At 40.4% G+C, this 23,645-nt stretch overlaps 1 protein-coding gene across 1 annotated transcript in view; it reads right to left on the bottom strand.

Annotated features, from left to right (window-relative positions):
• The window catches only part of nfatc1 (nuclear factor of activated T cells 1), a 32,327-nt gene that overhangs the window by 3,012 nt on the left and 5,670 nt on the right, over window positions 1-23,645 (bottom strand). The window contains exons 5-10 of the mRNA XM_004074292.5: window positions 21,496-21,698; window positions 19,827-19,999; window positions 18,066-18,206; window positions 7,808-7,863; window positions 6,251-6,383; window positions 3,851-4,441 (exon numbers count right to left, since the gene is read on the bottom strand). Coding sequence (XP_004074340.1) covers window positions 3,851-4,441; window positions 6,251-6,383; window positions 7,808-7,863; window positions 18,066-18,206; window positions 19,827-19,999; window positions 21,496-21,698 — 1,297 coding nt within the window. The remainder of the gene's footprint in view (window positions 1-3,850; window positions 4,442-6,250; window positions 6,384-7,807; window positions 7,864-18,065; window positions 18,207-19,826; window positions 20,000-21,495; window positions 21,699-23,645) is intronic.

Genomic DNA, 23,645 nt, shown 5'->3' with positions numbered 1-23,645 from the left:
TGTATAGTTTATAGCTGATTAATTTTATATTTCGTGTATTTGAGAGGCAGATACAAAAACAGCCACTATGAACAGTTTATTGTTTGGGAAATCTCATTGCTTTTGTAATGTTGATCTATTTGCATCAACTCCTCCCAGCATTCTGTGATTTCTACCAGAAATGCTAAGACTGCGTATGTGTAATGGCTTTTTCTCTTAGTTCTTTGAGTTGATGTGTTGTGGACTTGTGGTAGAGTGTCCGCTCTGAGACTGGAAGGTTGTGAGTTCAAATTCAGGGCAAGTCATGGGACCCAATGCCTCCCTGCTTGACACTCAGCATTAAGGGGTTGGATTGGGGGATTAAACCACCTAATGGTTCCCAGTGTCTGCAGCTCACCGCTCACCCAGGGGATGGGTCAGATGCAGAGAACAAATTTCACACACCTAGGTGTGTGTGAAAGATAATGGGACTTTAACTTTAACTCAATAGCGCTGTCCCTGGCCATGAGGTGGAAACAACCTGTACATCATCTGCTGTTTTCCAACCAACCAGATTGGTCTTTTCCGACTTGTCACACAATTATTTCAGTTTTGCTAGGAGGTTTAAAAACTGCTTTATGCTGCCAGGATGACACAAAACTTGTTTTAATCACGGCGAGCAATTATTTAAACCAAAGGTTTAAACTGAAGAAACAGAAAGAAACAGGTGGACGGACCAGAAAATAAATGAAATCATAAAAAAATGAATGACAATGAAGAAAATAAAATTCCTTGAACATGTGGTTAGTCTACATTTATGTCTGCAGCCCTGTTAACTGGGTTAAAAGAAACCTTAGTTTGAACCTCTGTGTGCTGCACTGCACGATTAGTCTAGTTCAGGGCAGGGGTCTGCAAACTTTAACACTAAAAAAGCCATTAGGGCCAGTTTACTAAGGACAAATATACAGCAAGAGCCGCCAAGTCTCACTTCAGAGTTTAGACAAATACTTTTATGTTTGTGTGACCATTAAGCCATTGTTTTAAATAAAAATGCACAACAGTGTTAAATCTTTCTCTATGTCATTTTTTTTAACATCTTTTACTTTAGAAAATAGTACATACATGTTCCTTTCAAAATAAAATAAACCCCGTGTCAGAGAAAATCCTCCTGCTGCAGCAGATTTATTTGCAATTACAATTACAATTACAATGCAATTATAACTTTTCAGTACTTTACCTTTAAGTAAACACTGATGCGCATCAAAGGGTAAAAGTATACGCTTAAAAATTACTTAAAAAATAAACAGCTCTAACAATAGATAAAACATTTTTACCATCGTGTTGCTTATTGTATGCATTTTGGAGAAACGGTAAAACACACAAGGCCTCTTGATTTTAACTAATGTCAGCAGTGGTAAAGAAAAAATTAATGGACAGTTAATTTTAGCAAAATAAGAACGTGTCTAACAACTTAACAAACCTCAAAACATCAGCATTTTATTCCAAGCCAAGGAGCCACAATTGAGAGATAAAAAAGCCACATTTGGCGCCAGAGCCTCAGGTTGGTTTTATTGTAAAAAAAAAAAAAAAAATATCCTGCATTTGTGTGCACAAAGAATTAGAAAATTCACAACTGATTCATAAATGTTGTACAAAAAGTTGTACAAACATCTACCTTTTTTGTTTTTACAGGACATTGCTGCATGCCTGGTATTTTACTGCAATATTGTATGGCTCACACGCCTTACCCCTCCAAACAGTCCATGTTCCACCTCTAAAGACAGTGGTGCAATGACATGGAGCAAACTAACAAAATGACACTTTTATGCAGCACAGAAAGTGATTTTTGAGGCAGAAGCTGTTGTGATTTATCTCACAATTCAACCAAATGTTTGCTTTTAACTTTCACAAGAAAACAATGAGGCAGGAAGAACAACAAGTCAGCTGGGATTTACTTCCATCTGAAACATTTGCAGCATCTTATAAATCCTGATTCATTCTTGACATCTGGATATTTCTTGCTGGCGCGACTTTCATTTCGCAACCAAATGTGAAAAAAATGAATGAATAAACCAGCTACATTTCATTCACCTATCAATGAACAAAAAAGGAAGCAGCACAGCGTCGGCATCAGCAGCAGCAGCCACTGTTTGTCCGTCTGTTACCATGGCCCATTTTGCACTGTGCTGTAACATTTACCAGGGAAGATCTAATTGAAAATAAAAAAGTCAATGTATTGAGTTCTAAATGCGCTTACAACAAAACCCTAAAAATAGAGCCCGCACCAAGGTGACATCTGTGTCATGTGGATTGCCACATTGATTTGCTGGGCACATGCAGCCCAGGCAAAGAAATGTTTTGTACGAGATGACGCTGTCTGTCAGCCTGGCCATCAGTGGCTTTGATTTAATCTTCATCAGAAAAAGAAGCAACAGGAATATATGGAAAATTTTGACATGTTTCAAGCTTTCATTTACGTAGATACATGGGACAGACATGGAAAAGATTGAATTTTCCTCGCAAACCAACATTAGTTTAGTTGTTCCACAAGCTTTAGAACAAAGACCACCGGTAGTTGTATTCATTGTGCTAATGACTTGAATTATTCAATATAATTTAATATGTTTTACCTTTTTAATAAAATTAAATGATTTGAATGACTAGTGAAAAAAAATCGGAACATTTTTGCTGTTCACGTGGCACAAGGTAACTCAGAGCTGCTCAGAATAACGGACCTTAATGCTTCTAAACGTCAACAATTGACTAACCTTTTTATCACTTTAAATACTCAGTTGTAGGTGGCATCCTATTTTCTTTTACTTGTTTAGTTCAAGTTTTAATATGTATTTTATGTATTTTATTTCCCTTTGTTATTTTATGCTGGGTTTTTTTATTTGATCTTTTTTTTCATACTTTGGCATAAATAAAGATTCACTTATTCAGGTATTCATTCATATCATATTGTATTTCAGCTGATATTATTCACTGTTTATAACTCTTTCAATGTTATTGCCTTGAATAGGAGCAAAACCTGAAGCTTCTCTTTTGATGTTTTTCTGGGTTACAAGCTGCTAATTTTCCTAATTTTGATTTAAGAACACAATGGAATATTCTTTTTCTCTGTTTGATACAAAAAAGGCTGAAATTTTATCAATAGAATTCAGGTTGCGAGAAAACAAAGAAACTGAACAGAATTTCATTGTGAAATGACAAAATTTAACTCACTTTCAGCTGAGAACAAAGCACAAATCAAAAGAAATAAAAGCTGGAAAAATGCACACGCCTCTATTATAAGATCAAGAAATCTAGTTTATGTCATTTCTTACTAACACGGGTAAAATCCTCTGTTGATGATCAATATTGAGAGGCGTCACATTCAACAAGGCTGTAATAAATAGATGGACAAGCAGAGCTCACCCATTCTGCTTTCATTTTAAAGGGTGATTGTGTTGTTTTATTTCAAAAGTTAAACCTTCATATATATTATTCACTCAGTCAGAAGTAATTTTAAAAAATGAAGGGTTTGTTTTGTATTTTACTCTTTTTTTATGTGTTTTGTATTTTGTGTTTTTATGTTCTAAAGAGCCATTTAAAAAAGTATAATCTTAAGAAGTAATTAAGTAGTTTGAGTTGAGCATGTTTTCCAGTTTTAGAGTTTGGCCTCATAGGCGATCAATAATTCAATATATCAGAAAAAACAAAAATAGTTTTTTCAAAAATTAGAATTTTATTTTACTTGGTCTGAACTTTTATAATTTCGACAAAGCATATTTCCAAGTCATATCTGTAACTGGAACCTCAGACAGAATAATGCTTATGAATTATCATTCTGTTTTCTTTTTACAGGAATGGATGAAAAATTCACAACATGTATAATGAAATATCATCTCACCGTCATCCAGGTCAATCTGGTCCAGTTCTTGTGGTTCTTTCTTGATGCTAACAGCCAGTCCTTCAGGGTTTCCCTCCTTCTGCTCCAACAATGCATCCTCATTTGGAAGCTCCTGGGGGCCTGAGTTGGGTTGAGATGGTGTCATTGGATGGTTCTGAGAAAACGTAGTGTCATTTGGTGGGGACGGCTGTAAGGTTGGAGGGGAAGAGGAGCTGTTGGGTGGATAGAGATTTGAAGAGTGAGGGCGCACAGAAGTCTCCTGGATGATGGAGATGTGAGGGATTGGAACCTGCACCTCCGGGTGCTGGAGTGATGGGGAGGCAGAGAGACACTTGCTGAAGGGCGATGACGACAGCTCAAATAGTTTGGAGATTGTGCTTGCAGAACACGAGAAAGGCAAGGAGGGAGACTTGGCCGTTGGACTTTGCTGGCTCACAGGGTAAGCCCCTCCCACAACACACGACCTAGGATCAGGACTTGTTGAGGTCAGGACTTGTTGGGGGTATAATGGCTTTGAAAGGCCTGAAGCCTGCTGGGCGCAAATCAGAGGAGCATTAAAGTCGTCATGCGGCTCCGTCTTTATTGTAGGAACTGAAAGGGAAGCAGAGAGAGCCAAATAAAGAAAAGACAAAAGCCAATTCTCTGAAACGGTGAGTGGATTTGTGGCTTTCTGTGAAGGATGCAGCAGGCGCATAAAGTAGCTGAAGCGTTGAGAATATTTATATGCCTGAGGCTGGTGAGAAAACTGTAAATCTGCTCTAGATTGAGCTGGAGGTTCAGAAAAGTAATCATGCATGTTCTTTTTTTCTACCTGAGGGCTGGTCTGCTCATTCCTTATAAAAACGTGTGACTCATTTGATCCTAGCATGAGGCTCTTCATGGTGTTTGGCCATCCCACTGTATTTGATGGTCTTTTCAAGAGAGACCGCTGTCCCAAAGTTTGTCACCTCCCTCACAGCCTGGGAGCTGAAAACAATGCTCCACATTCACAGCGGGACACTCCTCAGCCCACAATCTGGGCTGGGTGGATTCAGCTGGATCACAGCTTTGAACCGCCCACTGGATTTTCTCCCCAAAGCTGACTTCAATTAGCAGTGGTTTACATGTTTTAGGTAATATTTAACGTTGCCAAAGGGTCTTTATTTATCCTGCATCTACAAGTGTAGAAGAGTTTCCTGTCAAAGTGTAGAATTACAGCAGTGTATTTTTTATTTAAAAAAAAAATAAACCATTTACTTTTGTCATTAATTTAAGAAGCATGTCTGGTTAGGCTTCCAATGTTCTGAGCATTTTAACACAAAATGACTTAAATTATCACTAAAGGATATTTAGAAGTTGTACTAAGTGATTTTCTAACATTCATCAGAGTCATTGTTGGGGCTTAAGGTGAGAACAAGAAGGATCTTCTGTGGAGCTTCTGACTGAAGACACCTTCTTGTCATCATGAAGAGGATTCCCAAAGGTTTCTATAACTGCTTTCTTTTTCCAGAACAAATGACAGAACAGGATCTATCTTCTCTATTAGTTTATTTAGCTTATTTAAGTGGGTTACCCCTAACTCTGAACCTACTTATAAAAACTTTGGACACCCTTACTGTAATCAGTATCACCTCCATCTCTGATACAATCAACAGGTGAAAAGTAATCCGAGTATTCCTACAGATGACAGGACTATTCCTACAGATGACTGTGGTACTCCCGAGCTGCTGATCAGACACACATCCCTTCAGTCTCGGTCTTGGTAGTCTATAATCCAGCAGATTGTAAAGGGATCCATCTTGATCTTCTGGACTGTGGAGAACCAAACAGCATAATTCTGACAGTGCTGTCTGTTTTGTCCAGATGACAGAGTGTTTGTTGAAGCAAGTAAAGATCGATGTCTTGAGCTCTAATCTCGAAAGGATAAGCAAACTGCAGTGGGTCCACAAAGCTGCTTGTTTGCTTACTTAGTGGTAGCGGTGTGAGCCTCTACCAGACTCTCATGGTTTGTGATGTTGAACAGGTCCATAGTTGTTAAGGTCAGATGGATGTAAAAACTATGTTCCTTAGAAAGGCAAAGGTGTTTGGTCACCATACACAACTGAAAACAAAGAATTTCAACACAAACAACTAATATTTTTTGCTAAGCATGGTGGTGGAGGAATAATGTTGTGGTGCGGAACACTTTAGAATCAATGAGTTATGATTGAGAAATACAAGATGAATAAATGAAAATATTCAATTTTTACCAATATACTTTGTAAGTTTCTCATAAAATATTTAGAGATTTTGAAACCTGTAAAGTCTTCTCTACATTTAAAAATGTCCAGTTAAGATTATTGATTGAATATCGAAGTTTTAGGAAATCCTCTGTGAACACATTTCCAGTTTACTGGTAAAAGTGAAAAGAAAAAAATGTACCGCTTGGATGAACGTATGTAAAGCGCTGGTACTGGCTTCTTTTCCTCTTGCCGTTGCAGACATAAAAGCTGACGTTGACTGGACCAGTAAGTCTCTGGGTTCTGTACGGTGGAATTTCAACCAGCAGAATATTCTGCAATATAAAAAAAAGAGAATACTTTGACTTTGTAAAATGGTAAATTGTAAACACTTATGTAGCGCTTTTCTACCTTCCTCGAAGGCCCAAAGCGCTTTAGAGTCACAAACCCGTTCACACACTGGTGGCGGCTCCGCTGCCAAACACTGGCGCCAACTTTCCACCAGAAGCAAAGTGGGGTTCAGTGTCTTGCCCAAGGACACTTCGACACATTTGCAGGCAAGGCGGGAATCGAACCTGCTTACTTTCGATCAGAGGTCGACTGCCCCACTGCACTATGGCCGCCCACTGAACGTTCTCTTAATTGCATTTAGTTGAATACAGGGACTGAAAGTCTGCAGAACAACTAATTTTATTGTTTTTGGGCTATTTCTACTGAATGACAGGACCTCCAAAAGAATATGAAGTTGGCTTTACATGACTAAGCATGACTAAGAAACAAACTAAAATTGCAAGCTGAACTTGTTGAGATGGTTTATTCCACTAGCAAAGCTTCCTGCTGGGAGGAACCACCAGGGATAAATATAATTCTGGGCTCAGGCCTTAGACACATACCTTAGGCACCAATCATTTCTCTATATTTACTTCCAAGGAACCATCAGATTCTTGTAGTCTTAAATTGGTCTTCTGGGACGGTTCTTAAAAAAAATTCAAAAGGATTTTTTCTTTTCTTTTTACATATTATTGGTTAACTATATTTTAACTTTAGACCTTTTAATTTTATGATATCTATTAGCTAAACGAGAACCTAAAAACTGCCCCCCCCCACTACACCGACAAAATGCAAAGAGAATCGAGTGCATCTTGTGTTCTTTTGCCCTTAAAACAAGCTTTTATTCAGCACAACTTAACCTACTTTTTAGAGAGAGTCACTACACACTGAATCGGATGTTGTTCATGTAAAAATAAAAATAAAAAATAGAAACACATTAGATTGATTAAAATAATTAATTGAGGATTTCTTGGTTTATGTTTCTTTTTCTCAGGTTGAGTTCTTTTTGAGGACCTGTATAGTAGTTTCATTTTGTGCTTCTCCTGTAGCCATGCTCACACCAGGTCTCACTTTCTAATCAGCTGCCTGTTAGTTCATTACTGTCAGTGTAATTAAGAGCTAGATTCAGTGCTGACACTTTCTGATGTATTTCAAACATTGTTTTGTAAAAAGGCCATCATTTTGATGTCTATCATAAAAACATCCCCAATTTTAGTGGTGAAATGTGAAACAGGTGGGCTCATAAAAATTCACTGCTAGTACAATGAAAGTTGCTAGAACAGGTTCCTTTATAAAAATATATTTCTGAAATGTGAAGCCACTTCATCTTAGTGTAATGTAGTTCCATCACTGAAAGCATGTGTTACAGCATGCTACTTTAACATGAAAACTTTTCCTTATAACTGTGTTTGTCTTATGTGTCACTTACAGGCTTGGAGGGATCCCTCTCAACTCTGGCCTCACTTTCCCACAGGTGGTGACCGTCTATCCACAGATACAAAAACAAAATGACACATCAGACAAGCCCTGACAGAAATAAAGAACCAAATCCACAAGCAGTTACGGCTATATCTCATAAATAGAGTATAAGATATGTTCAAAATGCATAGAGTTTGAAAAAATAATAAATAAATGATTTTGAAGAATGCCATGTTTTGATCTTGGAGTATGAGCCGATCTCCCAAAGACAAAAACCTGGACGTAAAGCAAATGAAGTGGCACAAAGAAGAAAGACGACCAGACTGAGACACACACAGAGAGGGGGAAATTGTTGTCCCTTTGATGAGAAAAAAAAGAGACCTCGATAACATCAGTGCAAATCAATTTTAAGAGGCATTTACAAATGATAAGATAGCCACAATTAGCAGGATAGGTTTGTTGTATATGACTGATTTGAATAGGACCTAATCAACAGAAAAGCCAAGCTGATGTTCCACAGTCGCCTCATCGTTTAGAAAAGAGTCCTAGGATCATCTCCAAACAGAAACGAGTTGAGTTACACTATGCAAAACCTTTCACCTCTGCGTACAAAATGTTGGAATTTCAATGATACTGTCAGTGTAGAAAGGGAAACAAATCTGAGTTGAAATCAGAATGTAACACATATTAAATGTTCTCTTGACTCTTTTCCCATCTTCTAGCCTGAACCTCCAAACATCCATCCATGATCTAAATCTGCTTTATGCCAACTATTGAAAGGCGAAGGTGGGGTACACTCTAACTGCTGAGCCACACAACCACATACAATCACACATAAGGGACAATGTAGAGCCTCTAATCAACCTATGAAGAATGTTTTTGGGCTGTGAAGGAAAGCTGGAATGACTAGAGAGAGAACATACAAACTCCACACAGAGAGGACCCAGATGGGATTTGAACCAGGGTTTTGGGGTGCTTTGGGGCAAGAGTTCCAACTCCTTTACCACCATTTGGCGTTTTTCTTCTTTACCTTACAGGGTTTAGAATTCCACTCTCCAGCTTGTGTTTGCTATTCAGTACCAAGTTCCTGAATAACAGTCATCCCGGAAAAACACATGGGAACATAGGTGAAGTCACTATTTCTCCTCCTTTCTCACAGGTCACAGTTACAGATGATAAAGCTGAACATGGTTTTATCAAAGTTTGGTGATGTCTTTCACAAAGTAACCGTTTTTGACACTGATATATATGTTCTATAACAGAACATCTTTGTAGCTGACCTGCAAGTCCTTTCCAAGGAGAGGCATTGCCTTTTAATTGCTTTCAATTTAAGCTAAACTCTGAAATGTGTCGTAGTCATCTCCTGCTGTTTCTCTTGTTGCTCTTGTCTTTAGTTCAACATTTGAGGTCCGTGGACCTAGACGCTCTCACAGCTGATGGTGGTGCGCAGAAGATAAACACATTTTATGTGCTTCTCGGTTTCCCTCTGCATGTTTTTGACCACCTTCCTGACTCAAACACACATCATTTTTCACATCAACGCAGAGACAGATAAATAAAACAGAGCAATTTGTTTTCTGCACCCATCCATCTACTGCCAGGAAATGTTTTCGAACGGCTCAATGTGTTGGATTGCGTTTGCTGGTCATTTGTTCATTGACAACCACAGAATATTCCAGAGTTCTAGAGCAGTGTTTTTCAACCTTTTTTGAGCCACGGCACACTTTAACCTTGCCAAAAATCCCGCGGCACACCAGCATCCAAAGAAAAAAAAAAGCAGAAATTCATGGTCTTTATTGATCGAGCCCCCTGCCCCCGCCATCTAACGTGCATTTTTGTGATAGTTGTGGTGGAAAAAGCAGGAAGTTTTCTAAGATGAAATAAAAGTTACATTAGAAAATTTAGAAACTGTTTGTTGTGGTTTGAAGACATTAAACAAGGAGGACTCATTGTGCGTTGAGACACTGTCCCTTTAAGCCAGTGCATCATGGGAGATGTAGTGTGGAAACTACCGAAAGAGGGCAGAAAAACTCGCGTCTCTGAGCTTCATTGTTTTGTTCATTTGTTCCACGGTCTGACACCAGACTCTGTGGAAAGCTACACCGCTAAAGACGGGCTTTAGCTGGTATTTTTGTTAGAACTGAGCGACTTTTTGAGCTAAATTGGAACAAGGAAGTGAAGACTTGAACCACTTCTGATTGGTCAGACTGATGACATAGGATTAAGCCTTCAAGAATGATTGGCGGAGACACACACACTGCATGCTAGCAGCACACACACAGCAAATACACACCACTCACAGAGGGACTCCGGAGTGGGGGGCTTTGCGGCTTGGCAGCGGTGGATCCCCCCACACTGGTGACCTCCTATTTTACCTGCAGCACACACACAGCACTCCCACACCTCCATACATGGGTGGGGTCGGGGGGGGGCGGCCGGTCTTCACCCGCCTGGTCCTCTCAGGGCGGCCGGGCTTATGGGTGTCCTGTCGGCTGCGGGAGGGGTCGGGCATGCGGCGCTGGGGGTCGGCCGGCTGGGGGGGGGGTTGCTGCTTGGCGGCGGGGGTAGGGAGGGTAACCAGATGATTGTGAGTATGTGTGTGTGAGTGCATGGGTAGGACCGACCTGGGGGCTGGCTCGCTGGGACCCTCTGGGGCTTTCCCTCCCCATCACAGAGAGGGGAGGGCACTGAGAGGGTTGGGGAGGGGGGGTCAGATATTATGGCGGGGGGGGTGGTAGTGCGTAGGGTTTTAGGGGGGTGGCTGTGGCTGTGGGTGCGTGGCGATCCCTGGGTTGCTAAGGTCGCGGGCCTGGGCTGGCTTGCGGGGACGGGGCGCCGGTCGGGTGGTGGCCGGCTCTTGGGTTCCGGGGGCCCTGGCTTCGTCCCTGGCCTTTGTCTCGGTGTCCGGCGCCCGGTGGCCCCCATGGCTGCCGCCTGGTACGGCTAAGCGCTCCTGTCTTGTGGCCTGGGGGCCGGACACTGGGTTCGCTTGTGCCTCTGGGCATTGGGGGGGCCCCTGTAGGGGGGCCCTCTCTGTGCCTGGCTGGTGGGGTGGGCGGTCCCCTCCTCCTCCCCTCCCGGGCTGCCTGGGTCCGGATGCTGGGGGGGCTTCTGGCCTGGGGGGCTCTCCTCCCCTCTCCTGGTCTGGCTGGTCTGGCTGGGTAGGATCTGGCTCCCTTTATGAACACACGGTTCACGTCGGCAGCATGCATGTATCTCCACCCCCACGTGCACGTGCACACTCCACACTGCTCCCTGTCTGCTTCATCCCTCCTCCTTACCTACAGTGTATTGATGGACAGTTTTTTTTTCTCGCTCATCTTAGTGTCAGATTTTCACCTTTGATGTAACATTCGTCTTTCCAGCAGATCTGGTATAATTGTTACAGCTTAAATTAATAACTTAGTCAAATCAGTGCTTGTATCCCCCACCTTTTCACCTTTCTTCCTTTTTCTTCTTTTCCACCCTACCCTCACATTCTTCCCCTCTCCCTCCCCACACACACTAAATGTAACAAATAAATAAAAAATAATACGACAAAAAGGGGTTTATACAAATCTACACTCTAGTTTCTTGAAGCTATATAACCTCTTTTTGTGATAGTAAAACCTGTCCAACACAAAAAGCCTTCAGCTCTAATCTGTTTGCTCAGCTGTTGGACAGAACAAGTTAAAAAGAAAAAAAAAAAAAAAAAAAAAAAAAAGAATGATTGGCGGAGACAGTTAAAGGGGCGGGACTTTTCCGCAAACACTTATAGCTGCAGGTAAATCGCGGTAACGTCATTCTTATCAAAATGTATTTAATAGAATTAAATAAACACAAAGAAAATTTAATTTTATGATCTTTTATATTCCTAACTACTCAGTGTTTTATCAGGGCCTGTTTTGGATGAACAAAGAGCTGATTTCCTGGAGATGGGAAATGTTTTTAGATCAGTTAATGAGGGCAATTTCCCACGGCACACTTGACCATCTCCCACGGCACACTAGTGTGCCGCGGCACACTGGTTGAAAAACACTGTTCTAGAGGGTAACATCTTTAAAATGCCTGATTTGATTCAATTCAAAACTTTGGCTACACCCGTTTTTAGCAGTCACTATGGTTCTAATCACTGGTCCAGTTTGCAGAATGAAAACCAATATATCGAAGTTCAACTGCTTGGTCAAAAACTACTACCCGTAATTTCCGGACTACAAGCCGCTACTTTTTTCCTGCGCTTACAGCCGTGCGGCTTAATCATTGACGCGGCTAATTATTGGATTTTATTGGCGGCCGCCGTGTACATATTTTTGGACACAGTGAATGGTTTGAATTCTCTAACATCAAACACGAGTCACTTATTTTTCAATACACCTTTGAGCAGCCAAACAGCATGGACCTCACCTCAGGTCTTAGACACTTCAGTCATGGTTCAACAAAACGAAACACGCATGTCCAGCCGCATCCCAGAATCCTTTGGTGCCATTAAACCCAACGTGCACGTGATCGCCGCTACAATATGATGAAGCTTTCAAGATAAAAGCAATAGTTAAAAGCAGCGTGAAAAAATCACCAACTGGTTTGGAAAAGCCGGTCAGCTGCGTGACGGAGAGAACAGCGCATGCTCAGGAGTGCATTTACCTCTGAGTCATAGTGACTCGGCTGGCTGCACGTAAATATGTGGCAATAATATCAGCCTTTATTTTGTCGGGACACGACTGGAAACACAAATTGACGTGGTCGTGTTAACGGTTTCTAAGGACTGAGCAGAGATTTGCATTGAAACGCTCACAGCCTCTGTGTGAGCTGGAGACTGCGTGTCGTGTGAGCTGCGGGGCCGATGGCAGTCTGAAGGCTCCCACACGTAACAACGCATCCGCCCCTCATACACAAAACGTACAGTATTAAGTCCGATTGCTCTGCACAGACACGATTTGCTCCGTCCACCGGCGCAATGGGGACGAAGCGCTCCTCCCTGTAGCCGCGCTGGCCAGAGCTGTCGGAGTAGATAGGAAGGGGAGACAAGGAACGCTCGGGAGCGCGGAGGCGTCGAGCGTCGAGCCATTCTGCAGGCTGCAGCCAGGGCTTACTCGAGGCGTCCGCGGAGCAAGTGTTTGTTGTGGAAGGAAACTTCTGACCCACGCGCCGCGAGGAGGCGCGCGTATCGCGCTGAGGCGCGCGCTTTTCAGTCGTCGCTGCTTTATTTTACTAGCGTGTTTTTTAACCAGCCCTGTTACTCCCATAACGCTGCCGCGACACAAGCGGAAGGAGAGCTTTACCCGTTCACCCCTCCATGCACTGCTGCTCATTCTTAAACATGTACAACAGAATGGCGAGCCGGGCGTTGGCCCCGCCTTTAGCCCCTAAGACTCATGGGAAATGGGGGATCGGGGATGTAAATTTCCTCATCATAACTGAGGGATGTAATGTTGATTATATGGTTACTGTTTGTAATTTTATGTGTGATACCTAGATTGTCAATAAGTTAAAAAAAATAAAATAAAATAAAAACCATAACTGAGGAACTTGTGAACAGAATAGAGGTGCATACTGTTTGGCAGATGCAGATAGACTCAAACACATGAGCCTAAAGCAAAAATGACTCCACCCACTGTGTGCTAATAAATCACACTTACACTCTAAGTCAGGAAGTGATCCGTCAGGATGACAATGTTGCCTAATTCATGCGGCTTGTACCCCGACGCGGCTTGTGTATGTATAAAATTAGTTAAACACGTGAAAATGGGTGGGTGCGGCTAGTAATCGGGTGCGCTTTGTAGTCCGGAATTTACGGTAATCACTTCCAGTTCAACATGAAAACTCTTATGCAAATCTCAGAGCTGGAGTTACATATGCAAAATATCTTTGATCGGATCAAAGATCGGATTAAAATTGAACTGTGTACATGGGCCCAGAAAATCTTTTTCTGATTATAACAAATGCTTACATACGCCACACTTGCAATAAATCATTTTATAAAATACCGGAAATGGGCGTGGAAGAATAAATATTGAGTTCCGTTGTAAACAAACATAGCTGCCACAAAGAGTGAGATAATCTTCTAATTCACATGAATGCACAGCATTTCTGCTTTGAAAAGCTGCCTCCACCAGCTCACACACCATCCCAAAGCCTCTCCTCTGCTTGGGGACACAGTTCTACTGGAGACACGGTTCCCCTGAGTTCTGCAACTCCAGGTCATGCTTTGGTCTGATTCATGGCAGCCGAGGGCAACTGAACTGCATAAAGAAGTCATTTGTAAAGTTGTGTTTAGAAATGGAACCAAACAGCTCATTGTCCTCCTTAAATGGGCCTGGCTGGAGTAAAGGGTTGGTGCTCAGAGAAAAACAGTGGGGTGTCATTAGCCCAAACCTGCAGAGAGTGAAGTTTATTAGAAGACTGATTAGTCAAAGTTCATGAGGTCTCATGACAGGACTGCCTTGTCCCATCTTCAACTTCAAAATACACTGGGTTTTTTCGTAGTTTGTAAAAACACATACCGACAACCACTCCACACAGCCACACGACATTTAACAAGTCCAAGCGATCCCTATGGTCCAGAACATAACAGGCATGCTGAAGAAGAAGGCCCCACTAACCTACAGCACAATGGGCGCTTAAGAAACACAATTTACCATCGTCTGTATAACCATGACCAATTTCAGATCAGTGTTACACCCAGAAAGTCTAAGGCTCCAACACTGGATAACCTTTAGTAACGATCAAGCTATCGCATCCACAGGATGTATAAAAATGAACAATAAGAAGTATTAAAACTTCAGGTGTCCTTGCTGTTACAGTTTGTAGAAAGTATTTCAACAAAGATCTCATTAATTACAATGAATAACGAAAACAATTTAAAAGTGCCCAAAATATAAAATTTGTATTATTTCTTACAGTTCATCCGAGGACAAACACTTTTTTTTATATCTATAGGGAGAACAGTGGTGAAGAATAAGCAGTGTGAGCCACAGAGATCCCGTAGCTCAAATAGTTAATGAGCTGATGGCATGGAGGGAGTTTGGCCTGAAAACTGGAAGGATAAAGAGCAGAGGGAGTATTGTGGAAGCCTGACTGAAGGGTGTTTCCATGGCAGGACGGCCCAGGAATTTGACGCCAGTGCCAGAAGCAGGGAAATCCTCATCATAAACAAAGGAGAACACCCATCAGCTCTGGTCTGCACGTGGCCCTAAAGACCTTCAAATTCAGAGCAGCTGTAGGCACAAACATTTGATCTGCTGAGGCAGTACAGAGCTTGGTGTTTGGGCGTAGACTATGGTCCTTCTTCACAAACTATTTTATTTCTCTTAAATAAATAGTATTCTCCCTTTTAGCAATATTTGTTTTTTTCTGCACCTAGAACATTTATGCTTTCCTTCTGTCTAATGGGAAAGTGCAGTGCAGTTGTACAACATTTGATGTTTATTTGGTATGAGCCAGGCTTGAAAAGCCTACTGCAGAAAGCGGAGACTTAGTTGCTTTTACGTAAATGCTGCTCCTAAAATATGGGATTGTCTCGCTTTCTACATTAGAGCTGCTCTAACTAACCCTATAAGGCAGGGGTCTGCAGCCTGTAACACCAAAAGATCAGTTTAATCCAGTATCCAATTCAATTATACTTTATCAATCCCACAAGGGGAAATTTACTGACCAAAACCCAGCGAGAGCCGCCAAGTCCAACACCTATTAATGCAAATATCCATCAAACCACTTCACCTCCAAAATGACCTTACTTTAGCACCGACTTGAAAGCAAATACATAAGGGATTTTTATTTTCATAGCTGGAAATAAAGATTCAATATTTACTATAATTGAATTATAAAAGTGTTGCATTTTTCTTTAAATAACAACTTTATTTTATTTACTTTTGACAGCACACACAAGTTCCTTTTAAAATAGAATGTCAAATAAGAGCCTCTTAGATTTATTTTGATCAAAAATCCAAGAAAACCAAGTCAAACATGGCATTATGACAACAACTAGATGCCATTGTGCAATATGACTTAGAACAGTGTTTTTCAACCTTTTTTGAGCCACGGCACATTTTAACCTTGACAAAAATCCCGCGGCACACCGGCATTCAAAAAAAAAAAAAAGAAAAAGTCTGTATTGATCCACAGTCTCTCCATGATCTCACATGCATTTTTTTGATAATTGTGGCAGAAAAAGCTGGAAGCTGCAGCTGTTTTTTTCTAATAGATGTAATAAAAGCTAAGTTAGAAGATTTAAAAAGTTTTTGAATTGTGTTCGCTGTTGTTTCAAGACGTTAAGAGGAGCGACTCGTTGTGCGCCGACACGCTCACGCTGTCACTTTTAACCCAATGCATCATGGGAGATGTAGTTCAAATATCCACCGAACGCAGAAAGACCAGCGTCTCTGAGCTTCATTGTTTTGTTCACTTGTTCCACGGTCTGACACCGGATTCTGTGGAAAACTACACCGCTAAAAGACGAGCTCTAGCTGGTATTTTTGTTAGAATTGAGCGACTTTTTCAGCAGAATTCAGAACAAGGAAGTGAAAACTTTAACCACTTCTGATTGGTCAGACTGATGACATGTGATTAAGATCCCAAGAATGATTGGTGGAGACAGTTAAAGGGGTGGAACTTTTCCTAACGCAGCTGAAGCTGCGGCTAAATCGTGTTATCGTCATTCTTATCAAAATGTATTTAATAGAATCAAATAAACACAAAGAAAAAAGTATTTTATGATCTTTCATATTCCCAATTTCTTAGTGTTTTATCAGGGCCTGTAGGGATTAACAAAGAACTGAAATCCCGGAGATGGAAAATGTTAAATCAGTTAATGAGGGCAATTTCCCACGGCACACTTGACCATCTCCCACGGCACACTAGTGTGCCGCGGCACACTGGTTGAAAAACACTGACTTAGAATATAAGATAAAATAAGATATGCATTCACAATTAAATTAAAGCAGTCACCACTACAGTGCAAAAACGAAATCTAACAAAGTATAATATTAAAAATGTTAATATATACAAAGGAAATGTGCAAATATGCGAAATATGAAATGTGCAAATACAAAAAAAATTCCGTAATTATGTGCAGAGTGACATGTACAGATATAAACATGTCAGATGTACAAAAACAGCATGGAGGTCGCGAAGTGTTGACAAGTTTACATGGGATAAAAACTGTGCTTAACTTAAAAAAAATTGAAATTGTTTGTATTTTTTAAAGCCAATGCGCCGCAATGGAGGGAAGAAACAGCCACATCTGGAGCTTCAGGCTACAGACCGCTGCTTTAAAGCTTTATTGAGACCCACTAACTTGAATTGACTTTGAATTGGTTCAAGCTCTACATTTATTTAAGTCAATTATATTTTCACCTTGTGCTTTTTATCACATTGTTGATTACATTATTGCACAGCTTTTATTTTGGCAATATAAAGTTGTTGTAATAAATATGCAATTTAGACATTGACAACAACACATGGATAGGCGTGACTTTCTGCCAACTTGATGTGGAGTAGGCCACTTTTTTCCAGCTAAAGCCCAAGGCATCAGACTTGGAGGTGCTGATTCTCATTGCATCTTCTTGACACTAAGAGCTAGAGGTTGTGGGGCTGAGAAAGCTAAAAAAATACCATGTCACTGGGCATGGGAATGTGGCTTTTTGAGACAAGGGCATAGTCCAACTCTCATCAAATCAAAGAGCCTCCAAAAGTGGGGTACATTGTTAAATGTTTTCTCCAATTCCACAATTACCAGGTGGACTTAACTTGCAAACTCCAGGGATCATTTGAGTATTGCAGCCAAGACAGAAACCACACTGTTGCCTTTGAATCAGGGATTCTATGATCAACATAAATCTCTTACCAGCAATGCTGTGGAGTGTGTGGCTGTATTTGGAACTCCCCCTCCAGTTGCCTTTTCCCTCCTATCTACTAGTCCAAAGAAACTCCCTTCAACATCCATGCAGTGTTGCATGGGCATGTTGAGCAATACCGTCCATCAACATCCAGAGCCTAGAGAACTTGGCCAAAGACCTCATCCACCCCAAGGGTCTCACTGCTGCAGAGTTTTTAAACACCTCTGGAACCTCAGCCCAACACAGAAGTAAATATGCACGTCCATCCCCCTGCTGAACAGGAAATGGAAACTTCTTCAAATGTAAATCCACTGGGTTAAAAATACAGCAGATTAATGTGTGCCACATGTGGCGGCACTCTGGCAGAGCAGATTGTTGAAGGGGGAAGTGAGCGGTCCTGGGATTCCTCCAACAACAGAGGCAGACACACAGCTGCACAAACGTCTCCTCCTTTACCTTGAGCCTTTTCCAGAAACACCACTTTGGAGTCATGTTGGAAGTTGTGTCCTTCCAGGAGCATCTTCACGCCTCCAAGGGCGGAGCACGATTCCAGATTCTGCTTTTCCACCAGCGGCAGCTCTTGAGCTGATCTCTGGGCTGTAGGAGGGAAACAAAAAGCAAGTCTCATTGGTAATCTAACACTCTCCCACTCCCCATGCAGACCTGAGCATCCAGATCAAGTCTGATTCAACACCTTATACATTTTAAAGAGCTGCCAGCAGACAGTGTGCGTTTAAATATAGACTTTGTCCTAAAATTCAAGGCCATCTTTAAATTCCTTAAATGCCAATGCACATTTTTAACGTGTTTTTTTACCATATTTTTCTAACTTTGGGATTTTGACATGCTGCACTCTGTCCATGCTCTCTTAAAAATGTTCATAAATAATAGTTTTCTTTCATACAATATAAAGAAGAATTCCATAAAGCAAACAAGTAAATAAAAAATCTATGTGTTCTATTATATGTCAATGGTTCAAAATGGAATTTAAACTATTTAAGATACTTTCACTGTCATGCTGCACAGTTTCTTTGTTAAGATGCTCAAATTCCAACTCAAGAATCTAAAACTTTCTAAATCAACCAAAAAAGTTTTAAAAAGTTTAATTTTGGAAATGTGTTAGTCTGGATTGGAAAGGCACACACACAGGAAGAAGAATACAGGCTTGACAGTTGTCCAAAAGGCATTGATTGACACAGGATTTGATTATTACTAAAGCTGGGTGTTTACAGAGTACTACCAGTATGTTAAAGGAATAATTATGCCAGGACATTAAAACATGTTGATGGACCTGTCTTTTAGAGACTCTCTGTGTGGGACTAGATGTCACCTCAAAGTCTTATCCAATATGTATAATTGCAGATGGTGCATTTCCACAGTAAAGTCACCCTTAACTGGAAAAAAAAAACCCACCTTAGGTGCCTTACTTGGACTGAGGTCAAAGAGAACCAGACCTATACTTAGAGATCCAGATTCTTTTCTTTTATTTAAATATCAAAGTCTGCCCAAAGAGAGGATCGCTGCATAACCTGAACTGCAGTGTAAAGTTTCTCTGGTCAGTGGTGGTTTGAGAAACCACATCATATTCCAGTGTGTAAGTTCTGAAGCACTTAGTGGTTCCCTCTGCTAATCTATTTTATAGGTTTACTGATTAGAACATCCAAACAAAGCTCAGCATTCACCCAAAGTAGTACAAATTGTCACTTCTGGCTCTAGAACTGTGGTGTTTCTATAATTTTTAGGGTAAAATCTCACCTGGTCTAAGTTCTATGGAGAAACAGCCAAACAAGAAATATAACAGTTAGAAAAACCAATCTGCTTAATGTTGCAGTTATCACTCATTTCAAAAGCATGTTAAGGTATTATTTAAACGTCCTAAAGTCCTAACAAAGACAGAAGGGATACATGTCCAAATCTTGCAGTAGTGAAGCATTTCTTTTAAATTTTTTATGTTTTGTCTGTTTTTAAGTCGTATTCTAATTAAAGATTAGTGGTTGTAATCAACTCATGATCAAATTTAAAAGTAAAAATAAAAAATACATTTGACAATCTTATTTACCAACAGGTTCTATTGTGTGGTATTTTGGCCGAAGCATGTTGCAGAGATTTCATGAAAGCATTGCATTCTGATTATAAAACATCTGGTCAATAAGTTAACTCAGCATAACTCTTTCAGTAGTGTAAAACAGAAAACTAGAACAACCAAGGTTTACTCACAACACTCGATGGGATTAGAGGAAGCCTGCAAAGACACCGTCCTGCCGGTGGCCTGGTGGATGTGGACTCTGAAAACCATCCGCACGCGCGTGTTCTTGCGTCCGATGTCTGTCTCGCCCTTCCTCAATTCTATGTCGGAATTACGCAGCTTCAGGATGCCAGCACAGTCGATTCTGTTAACAGACCCAAAATAAAGTGTCTACCAAAGTTGCTGTTGATTACTGATGCTTATTTTCTTTGACAACGTTGATTAAATCAGAATAGTTCTATATTTCAGCTAAAGATGAAGAGTCTTTTACACCTTAATCTGGTCTGCATTTGCTCCCTGATGAAATTCTGCCAGAAAGGAAGAAAAAAAAGTCTGAATTTCATCATAAATGTGTTAAACGTCCATATCTTTGATGCTTCTGATCTAAACTTCCAATACAAGCTTGGCAGAAACCACTTTCTCTGAGAGCTGCGATCTGACCTCTGATTTTATTTTAGACTTCAGCCTTTCCCAACGCTTTCTGGCTTTTCCATTGCTGTGTTACTTGATGCCGCATTCCTCAAAGCCTACTTAATGTCAACTTTTGCCCACATCTGAACACTCCCTCGCGTTCTTCTCTGCAGACTCCACAGTCTGCTTCACTGGGGAAGTAATCAGGTGGAGGTGCTGAGAACTCAATCTCTCCAGCTGTCTGCCTATGCAGACATATAATAAGCTGTCAATTCAATGCCAAAAAAATATTTAGATAATAGAAAAAAGCATCTTATCTTTTTATTTAAAAAAATGTTGATGCACATGTATGTCAGAACTATCCAATTCCATAACCCAGAGCAGAAACTGTATTCTGAGCTGAGGCGCTCAGAAAGCGGCGCTGAGTTTGTGTTACATCCATTAACTGAAAAATTGCTGAGCCAGCAAGATGCAACCGCCTACAGATCCCACCAAAATTGTTTTCTTAAAAAAGGAAAATGAGAGAGAGAAACCACTGCATGTACCCAGATGTCATCTTTTGAAAATGCACACATTTTTAAGAAAGCAAGTGAACCCGCAATTATAAAATATGTCAATGCTCATTGGAAAGAAAACATGTGGATGGTGGGGGTGCAACAAGTCGGCTAGTTTAAGAGTATAAGATGTGCATGATTTGTAAGGTAATTTTCTGTGTTTATTGCAAAAAATAAAGTCAATAGAATGGCAAAAACATAGACATAATTCACATGTTATTAGTATATTAATAATTAGTATATATATATATATATATATATATATATATATATATATATATATATATATATATATATATACTACTATATATATATACTAACTATATATATATATATATATATATACTAACTATAAATATACTATATAATTATTAGTATATATATAATTCTGATGAATCTGATGATTTCATATAGTAAAATATAAGAGTAACTCAAAGAAAATTAATAAATTCAAAGGAAAATGTTGCAATACTATGTTTACTAATTAATAGAAAATAGTTTGAAACACCTGTGAGACTGTAATGATCGTATTGTACTTCATACTTCAAGGGGTTCATTTTTTATAGTTTCCTTTCAATGTTCTGTATCCACTTGGAAGTAAAAGGTCGGGTGTATTTCTGCTTCTAAGGACTTCTATCTGTACAGTATTTTGATTAAAAGGTCTGGTATAACTCACACGGCCCGCATGTTGTTCTCTGGCAACAGCGGGATCTCCAGAACTTTGGTGTTGTTGTGCATGGCTTCGTGGCTAGACGTGGACACGGTCTTGCCTGTGATGCGGTGGACTTGGTAGAAGGCATGGGGTCTCAGCAGTCTGTCGTCAGCCGTGCCGATGAACAGCTGCAAAGTCAGAGGCTCACTTTCCATGTAGCCAAGGAGCTAAGAGATGAAAATGGAAGACATGTACGCTCACTTGGGTGCCTTTAAAAACAAAAGGCAGCTTTAGAACCTAAGTGCTTACAAGAACTTTTTCAATTTTTACTGGCAAAGATGTATGTACTATTTAGTTTCTGTTTAATCATAATCATTTGATCTCAAAGAACACCACAGCCAGCCAAATGTAAAAATGACCTACAGCAACCAGTGGTGTGATTTTGTAAGTATCCCTGATGACGTGACTGAGACGGTGTTTTAGAGAGTCAAGGTCCTGGGCACAGCCAATCAGGTGTTTCTGTCAGAGGTGCCCTCACTCTGATGTTTATCAGTCAGAGGTGCAGGCAGTACCAGAGAGAACTCGGTCTCTGGTAGGATGTGTCATGTTCTCCTGGACCACCAGACCTCCAGCAGCTGTTTCCAATCAGGTCTTTGCCTCGCCCCCTTTCCCTCTAATCACCGTCATTACCCTCACCTGTTCTGAATTGCATATATGGATTTCCTCTGCTCCTCTCTGCCAGTTTGCTGCAACATTCAAGCCTAGTTCTCCAATGTATGGTTGCCTTGCTGTTGCTGACTTTTTTCTTTTTCTTTTTTTTTTATGTGGAACTGCCTGCGCATTTACCATATTTTCTGACTGTTGTTGGATACCCTTTTGGCTTGTATCCTGCAAAGTTTTTGCTGCACATTCATCCAAACCCCTGGTTTGAGAACTCCAGAGACTGGATTCTTGATAAATTCACCACTTTTCTTTAAACTCTTTTCTGTCCCTGAGTCTCTGTTCTTTTAGATTGTTCATTCTAAATCATAACAGTTTGAATCCAAAGCTTCCCAAGATTTATCAGACTCTACTTCAATTTGGTGTCGTTTAAAAAAAATGCATAGTTTAAAAAAATTAAAATCTAAACTGGATTTTGCTGTCAAAAGCCACTTGTTACTTTCAAAATCACCTTCTGCGACAAGGCCAAAAAGTGACTGGATTTTGCTATTTCCAGCTCAACAATGTTTTGGCCAACCAAGCAGGACAAAATAACAGCTTTCTTTTTATCAGCACGCCAATGGGTCACGCCACAGGACCCCCCCCCATGGCACGCACACAAATGTCCATGAATACCGGTAACAATAGTGGGTTTTTTTTCTTTAGGAAACTGCTCCTTTTAAAGCAGACATTCAAGGAACTGCAACAGTTCAAACTTCTAGGTTTGTTGTAAGAAAAGTGAAGACCTGGGCTGCACGAGTCAATAAAAAACATGAAATGTTCAAATCAGCTATTCTACGGAAACAACCTGTGTCATAAAGGATGAAACAGTAAATGTAAGTGGAACATCCCTATGAATGCTCATCCACACGTTTACATAATACATTCCAAAGGATTTGTGAATTCTTCAAATTCTTTTTAACTTGGTTGTCTTTCAGAAGAAGTGTGAAGATGTGACTTAAAGAAGAAGGAAGGAAGGAATCCTGTCTTATGTATTTGTGTAACGGAAAGGGTTGCTGCTTAGGCGTGATGTTTCCTCGGGCTGCAGTAGCTTGCTCAAAAACCAACTCCGCAAATGTACTTTTGAGCTTTGAACAAGTGAGCAACAAAACTTGGACATATTTTGATGAATTATCTTAGTGAATCAGATGGCTGGTTTGTGGCCGCACATATTTTTGCTAACAATAATCAATTTGTAAAGATGTTTGTCCTGTTACAACACCAGTGCAGTTTGTTTTTGTTGATTAAATAATTTTTTGTCATTTGAATCCCATGATTTTTCATCCAATTTACAACTTGTAACATTAGTAGGGTATGAATTTTCCCCCTTTTATATGTGTGCCACATTATCTTTAGTTCTTTCATAGACAGTTTAGTCATTTTATTGATTACTTTATAAAAAAATGCTAATTAAAAACCACGGATAGCTTGAGTTTTAGAGCATAAGGGTCACTGGAAGTTCACCGCACACATCA

This window comes from Oryzias latipes, chromosome 11 (genome assembly GCF_053564925.1).
Source record: "Oryzias latipes strain Hd-rR chromosome 11, Olatipes_Hd-rR_3.1".
Lineage (NCBI taxonomy): Eukaryota > Metazoa > Chordata > Actinopteri > Beloniformes > Adrianichthyidae > Oryzias > Oryzias latipes.
Note: the sequence above shows the minus strand (reverse complement) of the source record. Positions and strands in the feature narration are given on the sequence as shown.